Below are 24,781 nucleotides of genomic sequence, written 5' to 3'. Positions count from 1 at the left end.
GTTGCAATAGGAACTCAAGGGGAGAGACCTAAAATCGGTATTATCCTTCTAGCTAATGAGCTAGAAGTCTAGCAAAGGAGGATAGAGTCCAAGCTGAACTTCATTTTTTAATTTACCAAAAATATTAATACCTTGCTAGGGTATACTTGGACGAAAAGAGAAGAATGCACTCAAGTTTTCATTTTACTTGGTCAGACTTTTTTCCAGCAATGTCCATGTCTCACCTTCAGATAATCATTATTACAACTATTTTTTAGAAGTACTGTGCTGTTCATGTAGCCAGTAATGTTCTTTTCATATCTAAAAGGTGTTTTTAAGGGCTACTGTCATTAGGAGGAAACACCCATTTTCAGAAGGTTACATGTCTTTTCTTCTATGCCAACTTATAACCTAAGATGAAATTGGCAACAGCTGGAGGTATGTAAAGCAGTTAAAATTGGCTTGGAAAGAAAAAACAATTTTTAAAAAAGTCATAGCTTTTTCCATCAGGTGTTGCCTATGTATCAGCAGGAAAAGGCATCAATTGTTACATAGTAGAAATGTTGTGGAGAAAAAACTTCCTATTTAAGAGCATCCTTTGCTATCATCTTTTACCCATTAGCAGCCTGGGCAGAAAAAGAAAAGCCACTTGGGAAGAGATAGGCAAGGCAGTGTGACGGTCCTCCTCCAGGTGGGAACTGCAGGATCAGTGCACATGATGAAGACTTTTCTTGCTGGAAAAAAAAATGTGCGTAATCTACTGTAAGTATAACGTGTACCTCTCTGTGCATTTTCCCAACCATGGGCTTTCATGGCATGCCAAAATTGGGAAAGCAGGCAAAGACAAAGGAGGAGGAAGGAATTATTTGGTGATATCTCCTTGAGATAGGAGGTTGCTTTCTAGCCTGTACGCTTTGGTATAATTTGGCCGGCATTGGGAAGTTGTGCTCTATAGGTGAAGGGGGTGTATGGAGAGGCAGTTCTCGAGTGCCGCCTCTGTTATGTTGTGAGCATTTCACAGCGCCCCAGCAGTCTCTGCCAGACTCCATCGCTAATAACTGACACGTTTCATCCTGCCTCTAAAATTTTGCAGAAGAAACCCAGTGGGATAAAAAACAAGCAAGGAAAATTCCCCTTTTAAGGCAGGGATAGTAGGAGGTTTGGTTACCCTTGTTAGCTTCCTGCGGATGCAGGAGAAAGGACTACTTTAGTGGAGGAATATCAGAGGTGGCTTGTCTCGTGATGTTTACAAGTCCTTTCAGATGTTACTGTAAGTGCTCTTGCTCTTAGCTGGTAGAAGTGAAGGCCTGTCAGGGAAGGAAAATGCCTTCTGATGTTCCTGGATAACTATTTTATTAGCTGCTAGCTTCGTACTGTACACTTGGATGACTTAGTTGAAGAAAATTAGTACACCTGAGACTTTCAGTCAGTCTTGTATTCATTTAGAATAAAAAGTAGTTTGATCAGTTTGTGTAAAAACATATCCATCCTTTTTTCCTCTCAAAAGATCAGTGCTCTCCCTCAGGAAAGAAATGAAAGCTGCTCCTGCTCCTATAGCGATTGCTTCTGATTTCCGCTGCTCGAGAGCAAAGTGCAGCTGTGTCATTGTATCTTCAGCGTGACAGATCATTCTGAGATGAGAAAACGATAGAAGTGTTCAGTTTCTTTAAAACTAAAATGGGCGTTACGAGGGGAGCAGTTGTGTTGACCTTTTTTCAAATGGTGCATGCATCCAGTGTAGTTGCATGGATTGGGGCTTGTTAACCAATTAGTCATCTATAAAACTTCCTTAACGAACCACAGAGGAGCAGTATGACCTGCCAGACTGACGTGAGATTGGAAGTCAGGTGCTGACAAGTTCTGATCTCTCCACTGCCACTTGCTCGCTGAATGGCCTTGACAAGTCACTTCCCTCCCTCTCCCTTATGCTCCACAGCTGTAATACATCTGAGAGCAATCCTTGCCTGTCTCGCAAGGGTTTGGGGAAGCGGTGAGTGCTATACAAGTGCTAAGTATTGTTATTAAAACTATAGTATGTCAGGTAACGCAGATACATAGATCATCTGCCCTCTTCAGGCACTTGACTGTTAGCCTTATGTCTCAGCACACTGAAAATGTGCAGGATATCAGGTACAATGACGCCCTTCAGTCTTGAAATTACTTGTGTCTTCAAGGTCAGATCTGGTGACTTCAATATCTGTTTCACAGCTGCAATACCATGTTTTGGTCAAACGGTGATATATGAGAGTGTAACTTGTTTGTGATTCCTTCTCTGTCTTCCTAAATATTTTGTTTCTTAGGAAGCTGATGCTGCTATGAACATATTGAATAATACTGAATTTGCAATATTCTGCTTTCCAGATATAAATGTTTCTATTTAAAAGTGCTAAGACTGCAGTGCAATAAATATATCCATATAACAGTTTGCTTGAAAGCATGGGATTTTGTGCTCTGTCAATATGCTTGTGTCAGTGATGAAGCTGCTACTGCAGCAGCTCGAACAGATGCATAGATGTGGAGACCACCGGGTTTTGAATGCTCTAGTCATGTGATTTGGGGGCAAATCAGTCATCTGTGTGTTCAAAAGTGTATTGATCTACAAAATAAGAATATTATTATACCTGCTTTTAGAGGTGCAGAAAGGAAGTGAAATTCATGTTGAAGAACATAAGAACTATTTTCCTGATCCCTCAAAGGTTTGTTACCTTAGTGCGTGGTCTTCCACCATGCTATCAGGAGATGGTTTCCCAGGAATCGGGGAGGTCCAGAGCCAGGATCCAAGCATCTAGTTGAGCGTGTGCACAGCCAGTGGGGAACCTGACTTCCAGGAACCTGTTTATTCCCATGGTAAATGGTGATGATATATTTGGATCCGAGATGCTAACTCTATGGATGCAGCTTGCCGGAGTTGTTAACATACCTGGAATTCAGATGTTTGCTAAAAAGCATAATTCCCATTGCAACCTGGGAACTGTTTAAAGAGAACAAAATCGGCAGTTTAAAGCCATGAGTGGCAATATGAGGATGCATGTAATGAGAAGGATCAGACAGGGAATTCACAGAAGAGGTCTGCAACCCATTGACTTTCATTTGCATTTTAAAGTGTTGTTTTACACTGGGAGTCTGCCCTCTTTTCCACGTGTCTGATGTTTCCCTGATGTCTTACAAGATGATTTACAGTCAACGTGGCAGTAGACTCTTGCTCTTTTAGATTGCAGTTCTGTCCATTTAATTTACAAGTGCAAAGGACATGAGTTTTTCTTTGATATTGCTGCAGGTGCTTAAGGGTAAGCCAGTGCTCAAATACTTCCTAAATTGGAGTCAAAACGTTTCATTGAGCTTCAAGAGTAGTACTCTCAAGCTGTTGGGGAAACAAGTTCTCTACTGCCACAAAAAGCCTTTCCTGAGCTTTTCTCATCGCATTTTATCGCTCATAAGTATTAAAAAATAAACTCTGTAACTTTTCTAGTGTGGAAGGGCCTGTTAAAACATGGTGCCACCTGAACTAGAAACTTCAGTTTCCCGTGCTGAGCCCTTTCTGTGCTGCCGGGAGTGAAGTCAGATGGCCAGGGCAGCTCTTGCTGTGGGCGTCAAGAGCTCACCTGACCCTCTCCACCTGCTCCACCGTGAGTGCAATCATGTCTTAAGTTGCTCCAGCTGCTCGGAAAGCAAATACCTCTCCTCCGTCAGGTAGCTTCCTGCGATTTGTGCTGTGGAGGGTTTTTTGCATGCAGGTCACATACCTCTTGAGGGTATTTAAGCAGACATTCTTCTCACATCCAATGAGAGTATTGCTTATTAAGGAAAAATGATAGCTGGAGTGGTAAGGAAAAGTCACAAATTCCAGTTCTGGTTTTAGCTGCTCTCCTGGAGTTCTGTATAGCATTTACCTCCTCTACCTGACATTGCTTTGTCCCTGTTTTGAGAAGAGAGTTGAAATTTTTAAAAGGAAAAATTGGGGGAAGGAGACATCCCTGTTAGCTACAAGAAGTATGGTCTTTTCTGGCAATACTGAGGCTTTTTTTTTTCCCTGATCAAATGCTACCTGAATTCTCTGAACAGTTCTTCTCACCTTCATGCTGTATCTTCTTGCTGTGAATGATTTATTATCCCGAACAACTAGCTTATTCCCCACGGTTTCTTACGAGCCTTGGAGATCTTTCTCATCTTGGCATTGTGAGTCTGTCCAGTCATCTTTCATAACGTGGACAATTTCTTAGGTGTGATTGTTAGTTTTCCACAGCCTTACAGTCCTCAACTCCTTAAACAATCTGAGTGACAAAGGGTATGTAAAAAATGAAGTTTTAAGAATACAGATCAGTACATTGCTGATTCACATGTTCAGTTTATGGGTCAGTCTTGGTGATGCTCATAGCCTGCTTGAAATCTGAACAAATATTTGAATATTTAAAGTAGGTATCATTAGGTTTCTGAGTTAATGGACAGTGGTTATAAACTGAAGAGTACATAATGGCCCCAGCTGGTTTGGATACTCTGGTAACGCTGGTCTGCCTCGGTTCTGCGTAATGGAGGTGTAGTTTTTTGTGAAGCTTTGACAGGATAATCACATCTTGGAAGATTCATTTTCTTCACAGCCCTCGGCTGTGGGTGCAGCTTTCAACAGGAGAAGGTAATTTTTTGGATCCTGATGGCTGCTTTGAGAATCTTTCTCCACCTGCCCTTGCCGGCATCTCGGCACTTCTCTTCCTCACCTCTGTTTTCACATTTTGCAGTATTTGACAATTTTTAAACCTGGTATTTTTATTATAGCCATCAGTGTCACCCTCAAATCTCTTTTGTGTGTCAGCCGTCTCTGCTCAGCTGAAGTGTTGGAGGTTGGGATCACGTTCAATTTGCTCACCTGGGTTTCGCTGTTACCCAGCTCTGCTGTCGTTTCCTCTCCAGCTGCTGGCCGTGTCCTCACTGCAGCCGCCGCTGGGCCGGTTCTGCCCGTGAGGTCGCCTGCTCGACGCGGCTCTGCACAATGCTGCTTCGCGCTTGGGAAAAGGTGGGCGCAGAGGTAAGGCTGCGCCTGGGTACGTCTCCTGTAACAGCCCCACACGAGGCGCGCGGGTCTGGCTGTAAAGAAATTGCTCTGGGATACTGCTATTTATGCGGATCCCTTTTAAAGGGTAGTTTGGGAGAATGAATAGTTCAGAGCCTGGTTATAGTTTAAATCCAGACTGTATGTGTAAAGAACAATCTGCGCCAATTGCCCAGAGGCTTTTACGACTTCATGTTGATGGCTGGGACTCCTCTGGGACATACAGCTCCAAACCCCACAGACCTGGTTCCTGCAGCTGCTGGTCTGAATGGGTCAAAACCGGTACTCCCTCTGGCTAAACCCATCCGGGCATGGGATGGATGGGCACCGCAGGGGGGGCGAGGTGCGCTTCTGCTCTCTATACTGGTCCTGTTCTCTGGGAAAGGACCAGAGAAGTTTTCAGGGGCTCTGGATTTCTCTCTTCCATGGGCATTAAATGCTCCAATAAGATTGTTCAAAGAATCCCCTGCGTGTTACAGCCCTCCAGGCTGCTCTTCCTTCACCTGGCAGTCTCTTGGCCAGATCCTCCCTTCGGGTCTTGGCGGCGCAGGGATGGAAGTGCGACCGCTCTAACGAGCGGAAAATCTGCTGATGCTCCCCTCCAGGAGAAGGGATGATAAAAACGAACTGGAGGTGACTTCAGCGGTGCGGTTGGGAGGGCTGGGGGACCGGACTCGAGTGCAATTCCCAAACACCCGCCTGACCGCCCCTTCCCTGTCCCCGACGGGGAAGAACTCCCCCGCGCCCGCTGCTCTCGCTCCCCACGAGGTGGCAGTAGGTTGAAGGGAAACCCGGCGGCGGCTTTCCCGAAAAACGCCGCCCTGGGAACCTGCTGGGCTGCAGGAGCCCGTGGGGGCGGTGGGGTGGGCTCTCCACATTCTTCTCCCTGATTTTCGGGTGCGTTAAGCGGTGGCCGTGCTCCTGGCCGTGTCCTCCAGATCCACCCGTGTCTCTGGGAGCGGGGTGGAAGGGAGACCGGGGCAGCCTCAAATCCCGAGTGGATCGGTGGGGTGCCTGCGGGATGTTACCTGGCTCAGGCCCAGGAGTTTGGATGCTCATCAGACACGGCGTCGGCTGCTTTGCGGTGCCTGGGTCGGGCCTGAATGCCGCGGCCCTCGTGTGAATAGTTACGTGTTACATCCCCGCAGAGCATCGCTTCCCACCTCAATAGGCGCAATTAAGTTTCCCCCGTAAAAATAAGTGTCCTGGAGTGATCGCACGGCTGAAGTCACTGGGAAAGCGCCCTCACCTCCCGGCCAGGGGCTGCAACAGGGGGGACTGGCAGGAACCGGCCAAAAATTTGTCACTGTGTGTTGGCTTAGGGACAATCTCTGTGAACTGATTTCTGGGTCTGCACCAGAGCCTGCAAAGGGAACGGCGAGGCAGGCAAAACGTCGCCGGATTTGTCACACAGAGTACGCAGACACAAATCTGAAGACCTTGCTGGGAAGCAGCCCTTCGCGGAGGGGACCATCGCCGGGCCAAGCCGCAGGAGCGGTAGTGTGGCTCTCACAGGTACTTCTTGTGTGTGGTTTGGGGTGTAAGAGTAGCAGGAGTCCTACAGCCGTGCGATGTGGATGGTGGCCTTGGCTGGGGAAAACGCTGTCTGTGGGAGGAGAGCAGGAGTTGGTGCTGCTTGGTGGTGGGTGTGCTGGAACACAGCTGGAAACAGTGACCACTAGCAGATGCTGCCCAAGCTGTAAACCAGTGCTCCATAGGTATCCATATCTTGTCATATATTTACAGGCAGAAATCGCATCTCATTTATGCACAATGATGCAGTGGAGTAAATCCTATAAAGCAATATACTTTGAGAATATTACAGGGGGGAATGGCTTTAAACTAGAAGAGGGCAGGTTCAGATTGAACATTAGGAAGAAGTTTTTCACTGTGAGGGTGGTGAGGCACTGGAACAGGTTGCCCAGAGAGGTTGTTGAGGCCCCATCCCTGGAGGTGTTCAAGGCCAGGCTGGATGTGGCCTTGGGCAACCTGGTCTAGTGGGAGGTGTCCCTACCTATGGCAGGGGGGTTGGAACTCTATGATCTTCAAGGTCCTTTCCAACCTAAACCATTCTATGGTTCTATGATTCTATGATATGGATGCTGTGACCGAGCTCTCTGTTAATGCATGCACACAGGCTTGAAGAAGGAAACCAGCCCCTTTCTGTCCTGTCCTGGGGGACGAGGGTCAAGTGCAGTAAGTTTTTCCCATCAGAGCGTGGTCAATGGAACAATCATACGATGTGTTGATCAGGAAAAGGATGTGAGAGTTTGAGTGGAAAAACTGATCTTATGCTAATGGCATAGAGCAGCAGGAAGGATGGCAAACACGATACTGTGCCGCACTCGGTGGAAAGAGCACAGAACAGTGTTGTGGCTGCAGAGGCTGGAGTCAGCCATGGTCTCTACTGCCAGCATGGGAATAGCTGGACCAGAAAGCAGAAAGTTACTGATCTTACAATTCTCTGCTGGGAAGAAGGGCTTTTTTCTGATTCTTTGGAGGAAAGCAAGTGTTAGGCAACATCCCAAAGCTGTCAAAATGGTGGGAGAGATAACTGGAGGAAAACTTATTTTTAGTTGCTTGGAGGCTCCAAATGAGAGCAGTGGGAAGATGAAAAAGGGGGGGACTCTGGCCAGGACCTCCTTGCATACAGGGCTTTGCTGGCAGGCAGTTCCAAACCCAGGGATAAACAGGACCAAAACAAGGCCCAAGGGAACGCGTTTATGCCTCTCCTGGTAGCTCTAACATCTGTGAAGGGGGCTAGAAGTGGGAATGTGCCTGTCATTGGTTTTTGGAAGTTAAGGTTTTGGTGCAGATACCGTAGCAGGTCATGCGATGGGAAGATACTCCAACAGTCACTTTTCCAGTGTCACTTGGAGTTGTCTTTGGGGTGAATGGGTATTTTGGCAGGCTTGAAAAACTCTTTCTACGTGAGAAGACAGTGCTTCCTAGCCTACAGTTAGATCTTGGTCAGGGATTTGAGCTTCATGGCTAAAAACCACCTACCAAATTAGCCCCGGCACGCTGCCAGCCAGGCGGGCAGCCCTGCTGCTCCCCGAGGCTTTCAGCGGAGTCGGCTGTTTCTGCAGCCCAGCCCTGAGCTGGAGAAGTCACTGTGTGAGACAGGTCCTCAACTTGCCCGCTTGCAACCACCATAGAAATGGAAGTGTTTAAACCTGAGAGCAAGGAAATGTCTTCTGTTTGTCTTCCTTGGGAGGACTGTCCAGCCGGGAAGTGGTCCCATATGGAATGGGCTTTTTTCCCAGCAAGCTGTTAGGGCCGCATGTGGTGTATGAGACTGTTACCAACTGTGAGTCAGGAAAGGGTTATCTGGTGAGAAGCACCAGCTCTGTTTGCTTCTCAAACGGCACGTGTTCGCAGCGTTTCGTAAACCAGATGTTTTAAAATGAAATAGCTGCAACTGTGCAGAACGTGCCGGTCCTGCAGGCAGCCCCCAGCAGGTGCGTCACCCCGGCGTGGGCTCCCGGCCCCTTCTCACGTTGACGCTGTGGGCGCCGGAGGGTGATGATGCAACGTTGAAGTGAAACTGGGTGGTGGAGTGAAGGTGTGCGGAACCAGATCGTTGATGTAACTTGCCCTAAAATCAGCCCCGTGGTGTGAATTGGTACCAACTCCAGTCTCTTCCAGCTCGCCTTTGGCACTCGGGGTGCGGTTTGTGTGGCAGTAACGTTTGCACGGACATAGCCTAGTTTACAAAACTGCTTTGCATCTGGGTTTGCCCATCCTCCTCACGTGCCGACAGTTTTGTACCAGTAAGATAGTGGGTATTAATTAATTTATTTTAAAGCAGCTATGTGCTTGTCAGTCCTTGTTGGGTCAAAATGCTCTGAAGTCACCCATTCCTCAGCTTACTCTTTTAATTAAAAACACGGACCCTTAAAAGAGGATTCTACTGTCTCCAACTATTCAAGACCTGGCAAATGTTAGTGCAGCAGAGTGTGAATCGCTTGCCGAGAGCCATCCTCTACCCTGGCCTCACATCTATTACCAAGTGTAAACTAATGAATAAAGAGCTGGCGTTTGTCACAATATCCAGCGTAAAGGCTTTCAAAAAGTGCTGCAGGCTGACATGGAAAGATTGCAAGAGGCTGCAGCCCCTGACCTCAATAAAGGCTTCAAAGGAGGCTCCTGAAAAGTTTTTTGCAGCACAAAAAAGAATTTCTCCTGGTAATGTAGCAGCCAGTGCACTTTAATAGCTAAAACTACGTCAAGGCTTCTGCTGACTGGGTGGAAATGACATCTTTGTTTTGCATGTAAATGCTGTTCTGTGATGTCTTTTTTGCTGCGTTAAAAAAAAAAAAAAAAAAAAAGGACTTGAGACTTACAAGATGAAGGTACCAGCTTATGGCAGCAGCTCGCGAGGGAAGGAAGGAGGAGTGGGGGAGCAAGAGCCACGCAGGTACCAGTGCCCGCGTTCCTGCGACGGGCTGGGATGCTGCAGTCCGGGCTCCCAAGAAGAGAGGAGACCCTGCCTCTCCCAAAGGAAAAGTGGGACCTGAGCGACTGCTCAGGCGCCCTCCTTTGCTGTGGGGTGGTTTGTCCCGGCAGCGGGAGCCCACAAACACGGCTGGGGGGGCAGAGGCAGCGCAGGGGCTGTGCGGTGCAGGGAGGAGGGAACGGTGTGATGCGCAGCGCTGCTCTGGGGGGGGATGCGGCTGCGGCCATAGCTTTGGCCATCATCCCTCTCGCCAGCTTTCAGCTGCTCCAGCCGTTTAGCCGCCCGGTGTCGGGGTTGCGCTCCATCGCATGCCAGGTCATTCGCTTTACGCGGTTGGCTTTGCCCTCTCTCTTCTCTCTTGTCAGGCTGCAAGTCCTAAAGCCAGAGAGAGACCCGCTCTCTGCCTGCGCACTGGACCATCCCCTGCTGGACGGCGTTCCCGAGGCCAGGAACCGTCACTGCAGAGACGCTGGCTGCTGGTGAGAGGAGAGACTGGGGGCAGCTCATCTGGCCGAAGCAGTTTGTCTCTAATTAAGTTGAAAACTGTCATCCCGTCTCTCCTCCTGCCTGCAGCCAGCCCGAGGCGTCGAACACGGGCCGTGGGCAGCTGACCCTCGCTGCCACCGCTGCGCCGGCCAACGGGCTGCACCCCGTGGTGCAGGCAGAGCTGATAGCTCCGCGTCGGTGACATCTTTCCAACCCTTTTTTGTTTGCTAAGCCCCAAAGTAGGGAGCAGAAGGTGACAAGCAGCTGGTTTGGCTCTTTCCTACAGCCCAAAGAAAATGTCTGCGGGACAAAGACGGAGCGGGAGTGCCTGCCACCAGTGGCTCTCTCTTTGCTCCCCCCCAGCCCTGTTATGGGCCTGGAGAGTCCAGGTGATGGGGAAGGGAAGTGGTGCTGTGACTGTCGTATGTATGACACAAACCCAGAGACTGTCCCAGCACCAGGTTAGGGACATTTGTGTCCTCCTCTTCCCCTTTTCACACCTCAGTGGGACTTGGGAGGACGGGGTGCGGGGACAGCAGGGTGAGGGACCAGGGCTGAACAGAGGGAGGGCAGAGACACACCTGAAAGCACCCAATTTCCTGGCTTTTAGGAATTTAACCCTTAGTGTTCTCTCACCCTGGATTTTGTTTGCAAATCCAAAATGGGGAAAGATTTTGGTAACCTCATAGTATCACCAACAGTTTGTTAAAAAACTAATTGCCAAGTAGCTTATGCATGTGGGACCATTAGTAATTCTGTAGCTATGCAAATTAAAACAGTGATGTATGATTTATAGCTTTAATAATGTTCTGAAGGCTCTTAAATTTTAATCACTTGCAACATCCTTTTTAATATTCAATTACTTTATTAACTAATTAGGTCACTTGCTGAAAAAGCACATAAGGCTGGTGCTATTTTAATATCAGCTGAACATCACAAAATACCTTTGAAATGGTGTAAATGGTTTATTTATTTTAAATAGATCATTAAGATGCTATAATTAATAAATCAATTACAGGAAAAAAGACAAGAAATTGATAGATGCCAAACCACAATAGTAGTGGCTTCTCTGCTTACTTTATACGTGTTCCCAAGGATGCTGAACCCGGTGAACGTGGCCACCGAAAGCACCTTCCTGGATAATTCGTATGCAGCTGAAGGGATAAGGTTCAAGATACGCTTGGTTCATTATAGATGCTTTTTGTATGAATGTAGCTTTCTGATTGATAAAAGCTCCACAAACGACCTTGAAAAGTTAAAGTATTTAAAAGGACAGCCCTCCTTTACAGCTTGCTCTTTTGTCTGTCTCAAAAAAGATAAAACCGTAACATCTTAGTCCTGCTAATGCCGGGATGAAAGGCAGAGCTCTGGAGGGAGGGAAGGTGGGCTGCTACTCCCTGACCTACCTGCTCTGCTCCAGACGGCCCAGCACTTGCTGCTGCTCGCAGCCCAAGCGAGGACGCAAAATTGCACCCCTGCAAAAGCCACAAAGATGCTCGTCTGCGGTGCGGAGGTTTACACCTCCACTTCACACCAACCCTCGACGTAAAACCCGGTCTGAGACGCTGAATTTGTCACCAGTGTGGCTGTAACTCTGAAACAGACTTCGAATAATCTTCTGTTTTAAAACTTAGTAATTAAGGGTAAGAAAAATACTATTTGAAGAATTAAGTCAATCTTTTTAACAGATTTTGGCTTAAATTATATCAATGCGATGATACAGAGTGAAATAGTTTCCGCTTGGGAAGTTGCTAGGAAAGATCTGCAGTAATTACAGTAACTACAGAGCACTCAGCTTCCCGTTTTAACTTTCCTTGCTTCCATTCTCTTGTAACTAAAAACCTCTCAACGCTCCAGTGATCTTTCTGTTAAACCAACACCGCCCTTTACAACTAAGTTGCAAAGAGAACCTTTCCAAATCCCAATTTACAGCGAGTTTCCTGGGAACTCAAACGTACCTTGTCCGTCTGGCTGTAAAGCAGAGTCCGGGCGAGGTACCAGATGGCTGCTCCAGGTCCGCAGCACCAGAAAGAAAAGCTCCCCCTCCTCTGTCCCGGGGAGGCCGCAGACCCGGGAGTCAACAGCTGAGAGTAATTTGTACCATTACTGTGGCTTGAGATAAAAATCATAGGTTTTTTCCTCAAAGGAAAATTCTACTTTGTTAACATTCCTCGTCAAAAGAATCATCGCTGCTTCAAGAGGTTCCTGTTCAGCGCGAGTAGCCACTGAAAGGAAGAATGTTCTAGACTAACCCGGGCTGGATTAGACAGCTGTGCAGAAGGGATAAAGAGCCTAAAATAATGCCAAATTCACTTCACGTTTTATGGGAGCTGCCACAGGACATAAAGGCACAGGCCAATGTAAACACGAGATGCCGCACGTTGGTACAGGCTGGGACAACACGTGATGCTACACACCTCGGATCAAGCGCAGATACAGCTCTTGAGGGGTCAGAGATATTTGTACAGTCAAAGGAGGTCAGCGTCACTGCTTTTAAGAGTGTTTATTTCACCCTACAACAATCCTGTTGTACAACATGGCACATGGGGCGTTCTCCGTCGCCGTACAAAGCCCCAGGTCGCAGTCAAATAGGTGCATTTTTATCACATTCCTGTAGCTTCTCCCCAGTCATTTATTCACGTGATCGATTCCCGTGTCGCTCAAATCGTTTGTGTAGGAAAAACCCCATCCTCCCCTCTGGCAAACCAAAAAAAAAAGGCAGACTGGTTGGAGTTGCAAATAAAAGGTCACCGCTGCCTCCAACACAACCGGTACCAGGAGAAATAAGGCGGCAAAATGCAGCCAAAAGCACGCGCGGAGCTTTGTGAGCGCAGCCCTCTCCCGCCGGCCCCGCGTCGGGCTGCAGCCGCCCTCCCTGCCGCGGAGCCGCCGCCGCTACCCAGGAGCCGGCGTTAACCTCCCCGCCTCGATTCAATGTGACAGTGACACTTCACAGCACATTGCATCCAATCTCATTTGAAGCTGACAAAGATTGTTTCTGTTTTATATCTATTGGTTTATTAATGGCCTACAGCCTCTTAAGCAGATGCATATTCATTAGATAGCCAGCTGTTAGGAGGTTCCCAGATGTCGAAAGTAGCTCTGTCTTGGAATGCATTCTTTTTTTTTCCCCCCTTATCGTGAAACAAAGTAATTGTAGCTCTATTAAAGAACCAGTTAATTACTGAACCAGCACCTTATGGCATGATTAAAAAAAAAAGCAAAACAAAACAAAAAAAAACCCCAACAAACTGCAAACTTGTGAGGAGTAAAGACATTTTCGAAAACAGATGAGCTGAGCCTTCGCTGTGCTGTACACATGCAGAACTTGCATCGATGTACAGACCTGGATTACGCCATGTAAAGAACCCCCAAGCTGCAGCCATCCGGGGAAACACTAAGTTCTGCAAAAGCACCTTTCTTCATTTTCCACATTCTGGAGAATTTCTCTCTTTCCTCTTATCCTTCCTTATCTGAATAGTGGATGCAGAAGCACATAAAACATGAAAATGAGACACATCTCAATTTTTAAAGGTCATTTCACATGGAGAAGCGAACTTCCACAGCACCCCAGCTAGATAAAACTGTAACCAGACCATTGAACAAGCTGCACAGATTGACTTACGAATTCCACAGGCCATCCTCTGCAGTCTCACAACATTAACCAGGCTCACCTAGTTGTCTTTGCAACTTACTATTTTTTTTTTTGCTTTCTTCCTTCACTCCTCAAAGTACTAAAAGTGGCTCCCAAAATGCAGGTCTTGGCAGCACGGTTAGAACAACCGCCATCCTTCCACACCACCCCCCCGGGAAGCCCTTCTCCCACGGAAATGCTTAAAATGTTAAAGCCAGCTCCAAGTCCAAGTGGTTTGGGGAAAAAGGTTCACGCTGATTCTTTGTTTCTGGCTGCTGGAAGGTCAACTGCACCCGGTGGAGGCGGCAGCAGCACTGCTGTGCCCCCGAGAAGGGGCTGCGCTTCCATTACCAACATCGACAGAAGAGGATAAGTGCTGTTCTGTTCTCGCACTGCGGGCAGAGCTCCTGGGTGGAATAATCGGAAGCATACAGGTATTCAGGATTTGGTTTCCAGTTCTCTCATTCATACTTTTAATTTTTGCCAGTCAAAGCTATCAGCAACCACCCAGAGCTGTACAATAAGCAATTTGTCACCGAGCTGACAGTTTTAACAACAAAAAGTTTCCTTCGCAGTCAAATTCAGTATTTTGCTTAAAACAAAGAGTTTCAATGTGTGCGCAAACCCAATGAATTTGCCTGAAACAATTCTGAATTTTAGTCAGTGATGGCTTGGAACTAAACAGGGGGCGGGGGAGGAAAAAAAATGTTTAAAAAAAAATAAATGACATCGCCATTAAAAGCTTTAATCAGAACCAAGTGCTGGTACTATAAAGCTTCATATGCTATAAAAGCATTTACAGTCATGCAGGGAGGAACGTGGAGGCAATTTTGTAGAGTGACTCCTGGAGCAAAGGCCTCTGAGAATAAAAGTGTCTTTAGATATTTGTTATCCTGTTATAGTCGGTATCACCTTGAGTACACAACGCCTGCCTGCATTATGTAAACACCCCATTGATAAATCCCTCCCCCACCTCCCTTAAGCTGTGTCAGACTGCTCTTAGCTGACAGATAGAGCTGAAACAGATGCTGCTATAAATACCCTTGTTTGGCTGTTTAGAATATAATTTCTTTTGTAGAACATGGTGGATGCTCCGGTTATCACTGAACTTGCACCTGTGCTGGAATTTATTACTCCTTTGTACACATCAAGATGAATTTTTGGAATGATTCCGTAAATATACACACAGGGATGGATGCTGATGTCCCTTTCTCCTCTTCTGGAGGCATCCTTTACAAAGGGTTTCACTAATTTTAACTGAACTCTTAAGTTTAGAAGCTACAGAATGCAGAGATGGTAAACGTTTACCTCTTACAACCAAACGAACAGTTAATTCCCTCTATTTGCCCCCTGTGGGATCCAAACTCCCACACTGCTTTTCAGCTATGGCAGCAGCAGTCACAAGGCTTAGTCTGGGGTTTTAAACCTCATGGACTTTGGACACTACCATGATAATATAACCACTTTTTTTTTTTTTTAAGGCACATAGAGTACAACTTGTGAATGGTCTGGGGGAAGAGCAAGGAAGTCAGATTTTTGCCAAAGGGCAGCGGGGTAAAGCCAAAAACACACCAGTCTGACCATGTAGTCAAGTGCTGCGTAGCACACAGCCAGCCACAGCTGGACACTTCGCAGTTACAGCTGGACCTGGCTTTGAAAATGAAGGAGTTGTACTAATGTAGTAGCATGATTTAGATTATTTTAGGCAGCAGCTGATAAATGGTAGGTCTGTCATCATTCATGCAGTAGCTCATTTGTATTTTCACCTGGAAAGTTAATTTCTATTTTTAATATACCATTTTGCTCCTACATGAAATATCAGAGATGGAAACATTTTATGATATCCATTAAACAAGTCCAATACTGTTTTAAGCAAACACAACCCATTTTATAGTCAGTCTTTATCTAAAGATGTAAACCATATTCTGCTAAGCACTGCTACCTGTGATCCATGTTTCTAAACTGGGGGAGAGAAAAGGATAAAACTTCCATGCAACAGGCTCTCAACACAGCACGGTGAAGGTGCATGGGAATACTCCTGGCCCAGGTTCTGAAGGAATCTTTCTGGGTTTCTTTTCTGATGTTTATTTTGGTTCCAAGGATTTCCTTCTCATCCGCCCGCAGACAATCTGGCTGGATGAAAAACCTTCTTTCCACACTCCATACAACCTTCTTCATAGTTAGCATACTGATCCGTAAGATGAGCAACGTATGGTAAGGGGCGAATCAGGTCAGTACTACAACTGTTCCATAAGCCTATATACCCTTCACTAAGATATAATGGAGACAACCACAAAGATCCACTCTGAACTGACCAAATGCTTTCCACCGGAGTTATTCTAACCCCTGACAAGTGTGCTTCAGTAGAATTAATCTCTTGATTATAAGCTAAACCACTGATTCCTCTGAAGAGATGTGAGCAATCTAAACAAGGACATGGCCTTTCAACTCAAAGCTGACTATTTAACCTGCTAAACCTACCTTAAAAGGACAGCATCATGAATAGACTCACCCTACTCATCAGAAAACCTTCAGAAGCCTATTAAGAAGCGCTGCACCCCTTCAGCACAACTAAGATAGCAACATCAACTGTGGGTTTAGTTTTCCTCACCACCCATCTACCGCCCCAGGAATCAGTTTTCTTCCCACCTCAATTTTGCACGGATTGAACCAGTTTGAATCTTCCCATCTATTAGAACTAGAGGTTTTGAAGATGATTATTCCAAATAAGTTTAAAGGTTTCAGAACAGGAAGCAGAGCGATCTCTCCTACTCAGCCGTTAAAGCCTGCCTTGATTACTTTGATGTAACAACACTTGAAAGCTCCTATTCTTTGAAACTAATTTAAACACATTGAATTGTTGAAAGATTAAAAACCGCAGTCAGCTAATTACACTCACTCTCATCTCTTATTCAGCAAATGAATCACTTTTCATTACCACTTAGCTGAAGTACATGAATTTCTGCCTAATTAGAAATGTTGTAGATGGAGCATTAGCAAGGCTGGAGTGGGTCAGGATATCTTGCCTGCTTCATTTTTAATTCCTAACAGTAGAGCCAGATAGGAAAGGCTTCAGATAAGAAGTCATTAAACAATTTTAAATTATTTATAAAAATTACTTTGCCCAAATTATAATTATTTTTTTTCCCAAATGCTCTCATAAACGTCAAATGGAATGAAAGGAAAAGCAGCCCAACATTGATTTTAATGAACATTTTAATGTTATGTATAACAGAACATTATGAATACAATGGAAACAAAGTTTTATCAATTTAATAATAAAAAAGAAATCCAACATAAGAAAAGGGAGGCAGTAAATTTCATACCTATAGTATAGTGCTTATTCTTAACAATATTCCCAGCTTGTGAATATAACAATATCTTTGTATTCCAGATTCTAGAATCATGATTCATGTGAACTTAAATGCAGGATTACAGAAGGAAAAACAAAAAACCCCAAAACCTTAATTCATTCTTTTGTTTTCAGTAAATCAGTAAAATCTTTGACTGCTACAGGTTTCCTTTATTAATATATATTTTTTTTTTTACTCCTCTATTGGATTCCACAGCTGCTAGTGCCATATTTACACAAAAGAATCACCAAATGTTGTATAAAAGCTAAGATTCAATGGTGTTGGATTAGGTAGGGTTATAGATTTACATAACTTAAGTGTAATTAACCTTGCTATTTTTTTGTAATGATGCAAAATATAAATATTTTTGCCTTTTGACTGCTGCTGATGCCCTAAACCAGTGGCTCCATAGGGATATTGGTGGTACAAAGGATGCCAAGTGCCACTGTAAAAGAACTGCAAGAAAGTGCATTTTCTGGAGTTTTCTGAAAGGAAACCTTCCAGCAGTCTTGGATAAAGCTTCTCCCAGACTTGCCCTGGATATCAGTTGTAACAACAGAAGCATGTTAAGACCCCAAAAATCTGTTGATCACCACATTGCTGAGACAGGATTTTGACAATAAAAATTTGGGTAATACAGCAGTGTGGCTGGAATATTAGCAAAAGTATATATACATTCCAGGTCCCTTTGAATTAGCCATAATCACATATGTAAGCCATTTTTTGGACAAAAATATATATTCTTATAAAAAACTGATCATAGTACTTGTGTGACTTCAATTGTGGACTCAGTGGTAGTAAAAGGAATGATCCAACTATGACAATGCGATCAGGGAGAGGGGGGGAAAGAAAGTCAAGCTCTTCAAGAAAAAAGAAAAGTATAAAATTAGATTCAAACATTTTTACCCAACCCCCATTCCAGTCTTCCATCAAGTTTCAAAGTTAAAATTGGTTCTTCAATGTAGGAAAGGTTTTTTGATGGTCTAATACAAATTACTTTGCAAAATCATCTAATACATTCCTCAGAAGAACCCTTCTCCTCTCCAGAATTTGAACACTAGTTATTTCAACACTTAGAAAATAGCTTTTGGTTCTTTATGTAGACACTTTAACTGATAAAGGAAAAAAAAAAAAAAAAGGGTATTGATCAGTGTTTTCCACCCCTTCTCCAGCTATATTTGTGCAGCTAAAAATCCTTCATTCAGTCTGCCCCTTTATTTCATTTTATTTATTTATTTTTACAATCTTTATTTGCTAAAATTGGCAAAATTTGCAAAGGCATCTTGCTTGGGTTGTACAGTCCCAGGAGTCAGAGAGGTCATTGCCATATTGGGTACCCCCATTCCTATTGTGCCTGTCAAACCCATTCCTGTAGCTGGAACTCCCATGTTCATGTTCATTCCCATCACTCCCTGGTTCACCATAGGCGTGGGTCCCATGGAGGTCATTCCCATCGTACCTGACATCACACTGGGCATTCCCATCCCCACAGAGATGGGCCCTCCCATCAATGGGCTTGTCTGGGGTCGAACAGGCATCATGTTAGGCTGAGGATTGAGGTTCACGGCTGCAAAGTTTTGAGTCATGACATTCATAGGTTGTTGCATATCTGCAAAAAAGAGAACAGAATGCAACAAAATCATTAACCAGAATCTGATGCTAGACGTGCTCATGTATTTTAAGAAACTTATGTGGTAACTGCTGTGAACAAAGATACGACGGCCAAAAATGTAGCCATTTTGGTCATTTCCTGATTTTCTGTGTGAATATTCAGAAGAATTTTTGTAAGAGTTTTAAATAGCATTTTATAACAATACGTGCTACTGTGCATATTCTAGAGAAGTTTTAGAAATTAGGAAGCCTGAAATCAAGATACAGCAATGGTGCAAACTCTACAGTAAACCCATGCACAGATACAAGCTTCCAAGTGTGTCAGTCTCCATTTAGACAATACCACTTGCATCAGAACCATTGCAATTGTTTAAGAAACAGTTATGACTAAACATAGGAAAACAGTAATCGACAGAATACTCCAACTCAAGCACAACCTACTAAACACATACAGGGCCCACTGTGCAAGCAACACAGTGCAATAATCACTTACTCTGTTGCTGCATCATGGCATTAAGCGATGGCTGCTGGGGTTTGGAAGGCTGCATCCCAGGTACTAAATTGTCCAAACTGATATTTACACTGGGATCTGACCAAGTTGAAGGTAGAGTTTTGCTTGCATTCTTCTGGACCATCTCTGTGGTTGCATTATAAAGAGGGTTAGACTTCGGCATCATAGCATTCACGCTTTGCAGAGGCTAAAAAAGAAAAGTTTGTTGGGATACACTTGAAACAGTTTACCAATAGGAATTAGGAGTAAACAACAAGAGTTAATTTTTCCATGGAAGGCAATAAAAAGCCAATGAGATTTTTAGCCATGAACTTTAGCTCTTCCAAAGCAGTGTTGCCATAACACTGTTGCACCATTAGAATGGGTTAAAAGAGTATTTTCTAAGGTAGCATTAAGCTCCCATATCAATATGTGGAATGACAGTGACAATTTGCAGTCAAGTTTTGCACTCAAACATCCTGATTTTTTACTCCTTAAATCAAGTTGACCTGATATAGTTTCAAAAAACACTCTCCACTGAAGCAGGCACTTCTGTGTTTTGGAGAACAGACCAGTCCTCACCTCCATCTACTTCAGGCTGGAAGCCTGTAACATTCTATGGAGGATGGCTTTAAGGTTTAAAATATCATCAACCTCATCTTCCCCAACAAAGCAGCAACACTTCACAGAACAATAACTACCCTCTCAGAGAAGACTATCTTACAGAAGGAGGCTTTTCAAGAACGTTTAACACCTTTCTTTTTTAGGAGGTTACTCAAACATTTTTGGACAAAACTTTCTTACAAAATGCTGATCACAACATCTGAGTGAGTAGGTATGGATTCCAGGAATGGAATAGATTCATTTTCAATGTAGCAATTAAGAAGGCGGCAAAAGATTAATTGAGGAAGGTCATTAGCAAACTGTACAAGTACCAGCATACCTGTGACCTTGACATGGGTAAGTTGATGCCCACAGTATTGGAATTCATCATAGAGAAATTCATACTTAGTGAAGAGGTCATGGTTGTCTGAGAGGGGCCCATCAAATCAAAAAGATCAGTAGAATTTGAAGCAGCTGGAGGCTGGCCAGAAGCTGGCTGTGAGCTACTGAAAAGCTCTATAGCTGGCTGCTGTGCCGTGCCGCTGAAGAGCTCTCCAGACGAAGCACTGGGACAAGGAGAAGCTTGGTTGAAGGCACTCCAGTCACCAAAGTCTCCATTTCCACTTGTCGCTGTACCTGTAGGAAAAGCAACAGTACAGAGGAAGGAAGACAGAGAGAAGACAGACAGAAGAGTTGGAGACAGGCACTGAGCAAATGCCATATTCCATGAACTGAAACAAATGAGAGCTGATCTGTGTCCGTCCAGATTAACATCTGCAGGTAGAACCTCCATCTGGACATCATTCCCTCTCATGAATATTCCAACAATTTTAACAAGGTAGCAAAGGAAATATGAAACACCCATGCACTGAAAGGAGAAGAATGTTTGATAACATGTCACCTGTGGATGCAAGACAAGTAGGGACAGGTTTTCTTTAGTGGAGATATGACTGAAAGATAACTTCAGTGTAGATTGGTGGCTCTAGTCAAAACAACACCTAGAACTTTGATAATATTTATCAACTTTCTATCTTGTCACTCTGGTATTTGCCGAGACAACAGTTGTCAGGAATGAGCCACCTGATAAAGCAAATCCCATCATGATAAAACAGAGACGAGTACTTCAAAATTTGGTTATATACAATTAGTAGCTCTTTGTCTAAAAGAATGCTGAAGGGAATAAAAACCAGAACTTTGAATGCAGGTTGCCAGGGAATTCTTATTTGAGGTGATGAGGAATAATATATTCCCATCCCATGAAGTACTCATGTAGGACACATGAAGTTTTCTACATTCGATTCTTGAGCCTTGGCGTGAAACAGAAATTCAGTCTTGAATCTAGCAAATCTCTCAGCAGAAGCTTTGCTGAACTCTTAGTTCATCACTTGACCTTGATTTCATTTCAACACACCAGGGTTTTTGTAGACAAGCATTTAAGTCAAAACACTGCAACTTACAGTGCTCTCTGTATCTTACTGTGAAAAGCCTAATAGTATAAGCTGTTATAATATACAACAGCTCGGGTACCTATTTCAGGATCACAGATGTCCAGAGACACAAACCAGTGAACTGAGAACATGTCATAACCTTTGAGTCAAGTGGGAAGAGATGTCATCTCCCTTAAAGACACATATTTTTCTATTAACAAGAAAAGGGTTACTTCACAGGAGTGATAGGGGAAGAAAAGCTTACAAAAACATCTACAGGAGACGCTAAAAATAAAGCAATGCCATTTAAACATCTCTCACTGCTGCATAGTGAATTGTGTTCCAAGTTTGAGCCACTGTACAGGTCAGCTTTTTGATTATGTCACTGACGTACTTTTGGTACTTCAGCTAAGTCACAAGCAATGTCTCTGCCATATGAAATGAACTTTGAGTTCTAATGAACAATTAAATCATCCCTTGAATTTCTTTAGATGAGCAAATGAAGACAGACACGTCAAGCTGGGGTCCATGAATCTAGTGCCAGTTTCCACTTCCTAACCTATACAGTGGCTAGTTCTGTAATGGCCAGCCAGAGCCATTTTCTACAACTCACTCAAAGGTAATTACAGTAGTATTTATACTCCATGTAAATATTTAGCAACATACACCTTCAACCTTTAGTCATCTTTATATTTACCAATACATTAGAATTTAAAGAATAGTAGGAGAGTAAATCTGTTCACAAAAATCCAAGTAGTGCCAACAACTTCAGTGCAGGAAGTGCACTAATATTCATTAGCTTAGGGCCTTACTAGAACATTTGCTTTGATCTCCCTCATGAAGAGGGGCTATATTAGAATGTTTCAATTAGTACTACATATTAAAAATTAAAACCTACTTTAAATATTCCTGATAGATAAGCAAATGCTGAGTGTGCTCCTTCTATGTTCAGACCTGTGCACTGAGCACCAATAATGGAAGTGGGGGTAAAAGGGATAAGGTTTTGCCCCTTCAGTAGAACTTCAAAGATGATTAATCAAGAAGGAAAAGATTTCTAGAGGGGCTTACGCTGTTCAGGAATGATTAATCATTTCACAGGACTCCTTGTCCCTTGCATAATGGTGATTGGAATAGATTAATCATGTTAATGCAGATAAAGGATTGTATCAATTTAGACTGTATTAACACAGAAATTATTTGCATAGTAGGCGGCTTTGTGTTTGCAAAACAACTTGGTTTTGACTAAGAAAGTCTGTAAAAAAAAAAAAAAAAATTAGAGCAGTTCTTTCCTGCCAAGCAAATTAAAGGTGTATTAACTAATCCATGCCCAGTACAGCTTTATTAACAGAGTAAAATAAAGGAGGAGATACAAAGATGCTGACAAAAAACTGGCTCGCAGGTAGATTTACTGATCAACCTCTTTGCTATTCTTTTCTCATTTTGGACTTAATCCTACACCCTGGCTGAGAACCCCCAGTCACAAATACCACTACTGCCCAAATTAAATTCACAAAACTTAGCCAGCCAGCTCGCTCCACACGTGTTTGTTTGCAGCACTGTCCTGTCTGAGTAGCAACTTAGGCTCCCAAAAACACTCCACCAAAAGGAAGTTTATTGGTTTAGGTGGCTTCCCAGCATATTTTTTTTTTTTTTAAGTCCAATTTTAAGGGAAACTTTTTTCAGATGGTGGGTATGTCTATGTAATAGCTTGCATGCTTGCATGCAAAATGATTGCATATGCACAAGGCCAGCCATATGGACATATGATGGCTCTAACCTGCATGCCATGCAACCAGGCAAGGGCAAAAGCGAGTACTGTTCCAGCAAGCATTACTAAAATCTTGCTCCTGTGATTGGCAGGATCTTGTTCATGCCTGACTTAAGCAAGATCTAGATATCTTTTATTTAATAGGTTTCTCCTAAAAGGGAAAAAAGACTGTAACAAATTGTTACAGCCAAAATAAAGTGTTGGTCAGCTTCATCCCACAAATGCATATATGCAACTTCAAAAGCCATCGGTGACGTTGTACTGTGTATGGAAGACATAACTTGACTAAATTCTCCAGCACACCAGGCCTTCCAACAGTAACCCAAACACCACTGGAAGATTTGGAAATTGCCATTGTCATTATGCCATCTGACAAGGCCAACATATTGTGTCTCTCTAAACAATTACAGACTTTTTTTTTTTTTAATCTTAGGAGACAGGTGAGAGCTGAAGACATCTTCAGGGAGTCTGATTTTTCTAGCACAGGTGGGCTGCTATTTTCCATTGTACATGATCCCATCTTTTGGTTTCCTTCAACTTATTCAATTTATTGTCCTGCCCATAACATTAAAGTTTGTAAGACTGATCTGGACCCTCTGCACACGTCTGGAAACTACAAACAGCAGCATAAAACCTTTCTAACAACTTCTCAGGTCACGGCATTGTCACAAGGAAGCAAAGCAGATTATCAAGCACTTCACGCAAGTCTTTTTATCCTGCCACAGCAGTTAACTTTTCTTTTTTAATTATTTAATACCTCCCTTTATCTGAAAAACTTGCAAACTGTTAGTTGAAATATTAGAAAAATGACTGCTTTTTACTGCAAATAAAATAGTTTAATAACCTTACATAAAATACTGGGAAGACTATGATGATTAATAATGTGAATGGTCCTATCACTGCAGCCAATTTTCCAATCATTTTTGAAACACAAATACTGTCATCTTGAAGCATTCATCACTGTAGAACTCCAATTAATACAGCTCCTTGCCCACAATTGCAAGACTGGGATGTGCTAGCTCTTTTTTTAATTGTTTAGTGAGCACTCTTCAGCCAGCATTTAGACCCACACTTGTTTATTTCAGGTTTTACTTTCCCACTCCAGAAGTCACATCTTTTTTCAGTGCATTTCAAGATCAGACTTGGAGCTATGTTTTAAGTCTTATTATGTGCTTATATTGTATTATTAGATGAACAGTGATATAATTGTAACTCCTACTAACATTTTTCTGAAATAAATTTCATGAAAAGCTTCAGGTCCAGACACGCGCAGTGCCAGACAGTAGATACCTTCCTTACTCAATATAGCACTTGTGGTCCAGTTACACAAACATAGTTTTCCCTGGAAAGGGAAGTGACTTTCCATTACACCATGTGGCATCTCTTCCCCTCTTTCTGCCCTTAAACAGCATTTCAATCTGTAAATTAATCCTACCTTGCGATGATGGGAAACTTGCTGAAGCAGCAGCTGAACTAAAATCAGCAAATCCTCCAAATGGGTCAGTTGATCCACCTAGAAACAGAAGGAAGCCAAATGCTGTTACAGGATTGTGCAAAGATCCATTGCAACAATCACATGTGGGATTTATGAAGAAAAGCTGTTCTGTATTTGGCAAGATGGATTTATTGATTCTGCTCCCTAAGTCAGCACTGTTTTTCCTGTTCATCACCATACTATATTTATACAAGCCCGAGCAACAATAAACTGGATTACTTCCAACTGCCTTGCAGACACAAGTTTTTGCTATCTCTAAAAATAAATTGAGAGATTAAAAAGGTTAACAAGTTTTTAACTAGTGAGGGATGCTACTAGTTTGGCAGTTTGTAAAATTAAAACTTTCCAAGCGTAATATATAAAACCCAAATATTCTTATTGTATAAAAGTTAATTTATTATGCTTACTATGAAAAATTACATGTCGCGTTAT

At 43.6% G+C, this 24,781-nt stretch overlaps 1 protein-coding gene across 1 annotated transcript in view; it reads right to left on the bottom strand.

Moving 5' to 3' along the window:
- Positions 1-16,800: 16,800 nt before the first annotated feature.
- The window catches only part of CLINT1 (clathrin interactor 1), a 53,041-nt gene continuing 45,060 nt past the window's right edge, over positions 16,801-24,781 (bottom strand). Inside the window, exons 9-12 of the mRNA XM_082489928.1 lie at positions 24,290-24,367; positions 20,000-20,295; positions 19,060-19,264; positions 16,801-18,564 (exon numbers count right to left, since the gene is read on the bottom strand). Coding sequence (XP_082346054.1) covers positions 18,203-18,564; positions 19,060-19,264; positions 20,000-20,295; positions 24,290-24,367 — 941 coding nt within the window. The 3' untranslated portion in view covers positions 16,801-18,202. The remainder of the gene's footprint in view (positions 18,565-19,059; positions 19,265-19,999; positions 20,296-24,289; positions 24,368-24,781) is intronic.

This window comes from Vanellus vanellus, assembly GCF_965231255.1.
Source record: "Vanellus vanellus genome assembly, chromosome: 13".
Lineage (NCBI taxonomy): Eukaryota > Metazoa > Chordata > Aves > Charadriiformes > Charadriidae > Vanellus > Vanellus vanellus.
This window is presented reverse-complemented; position numbering and strand designations above follow the sequence as displayed.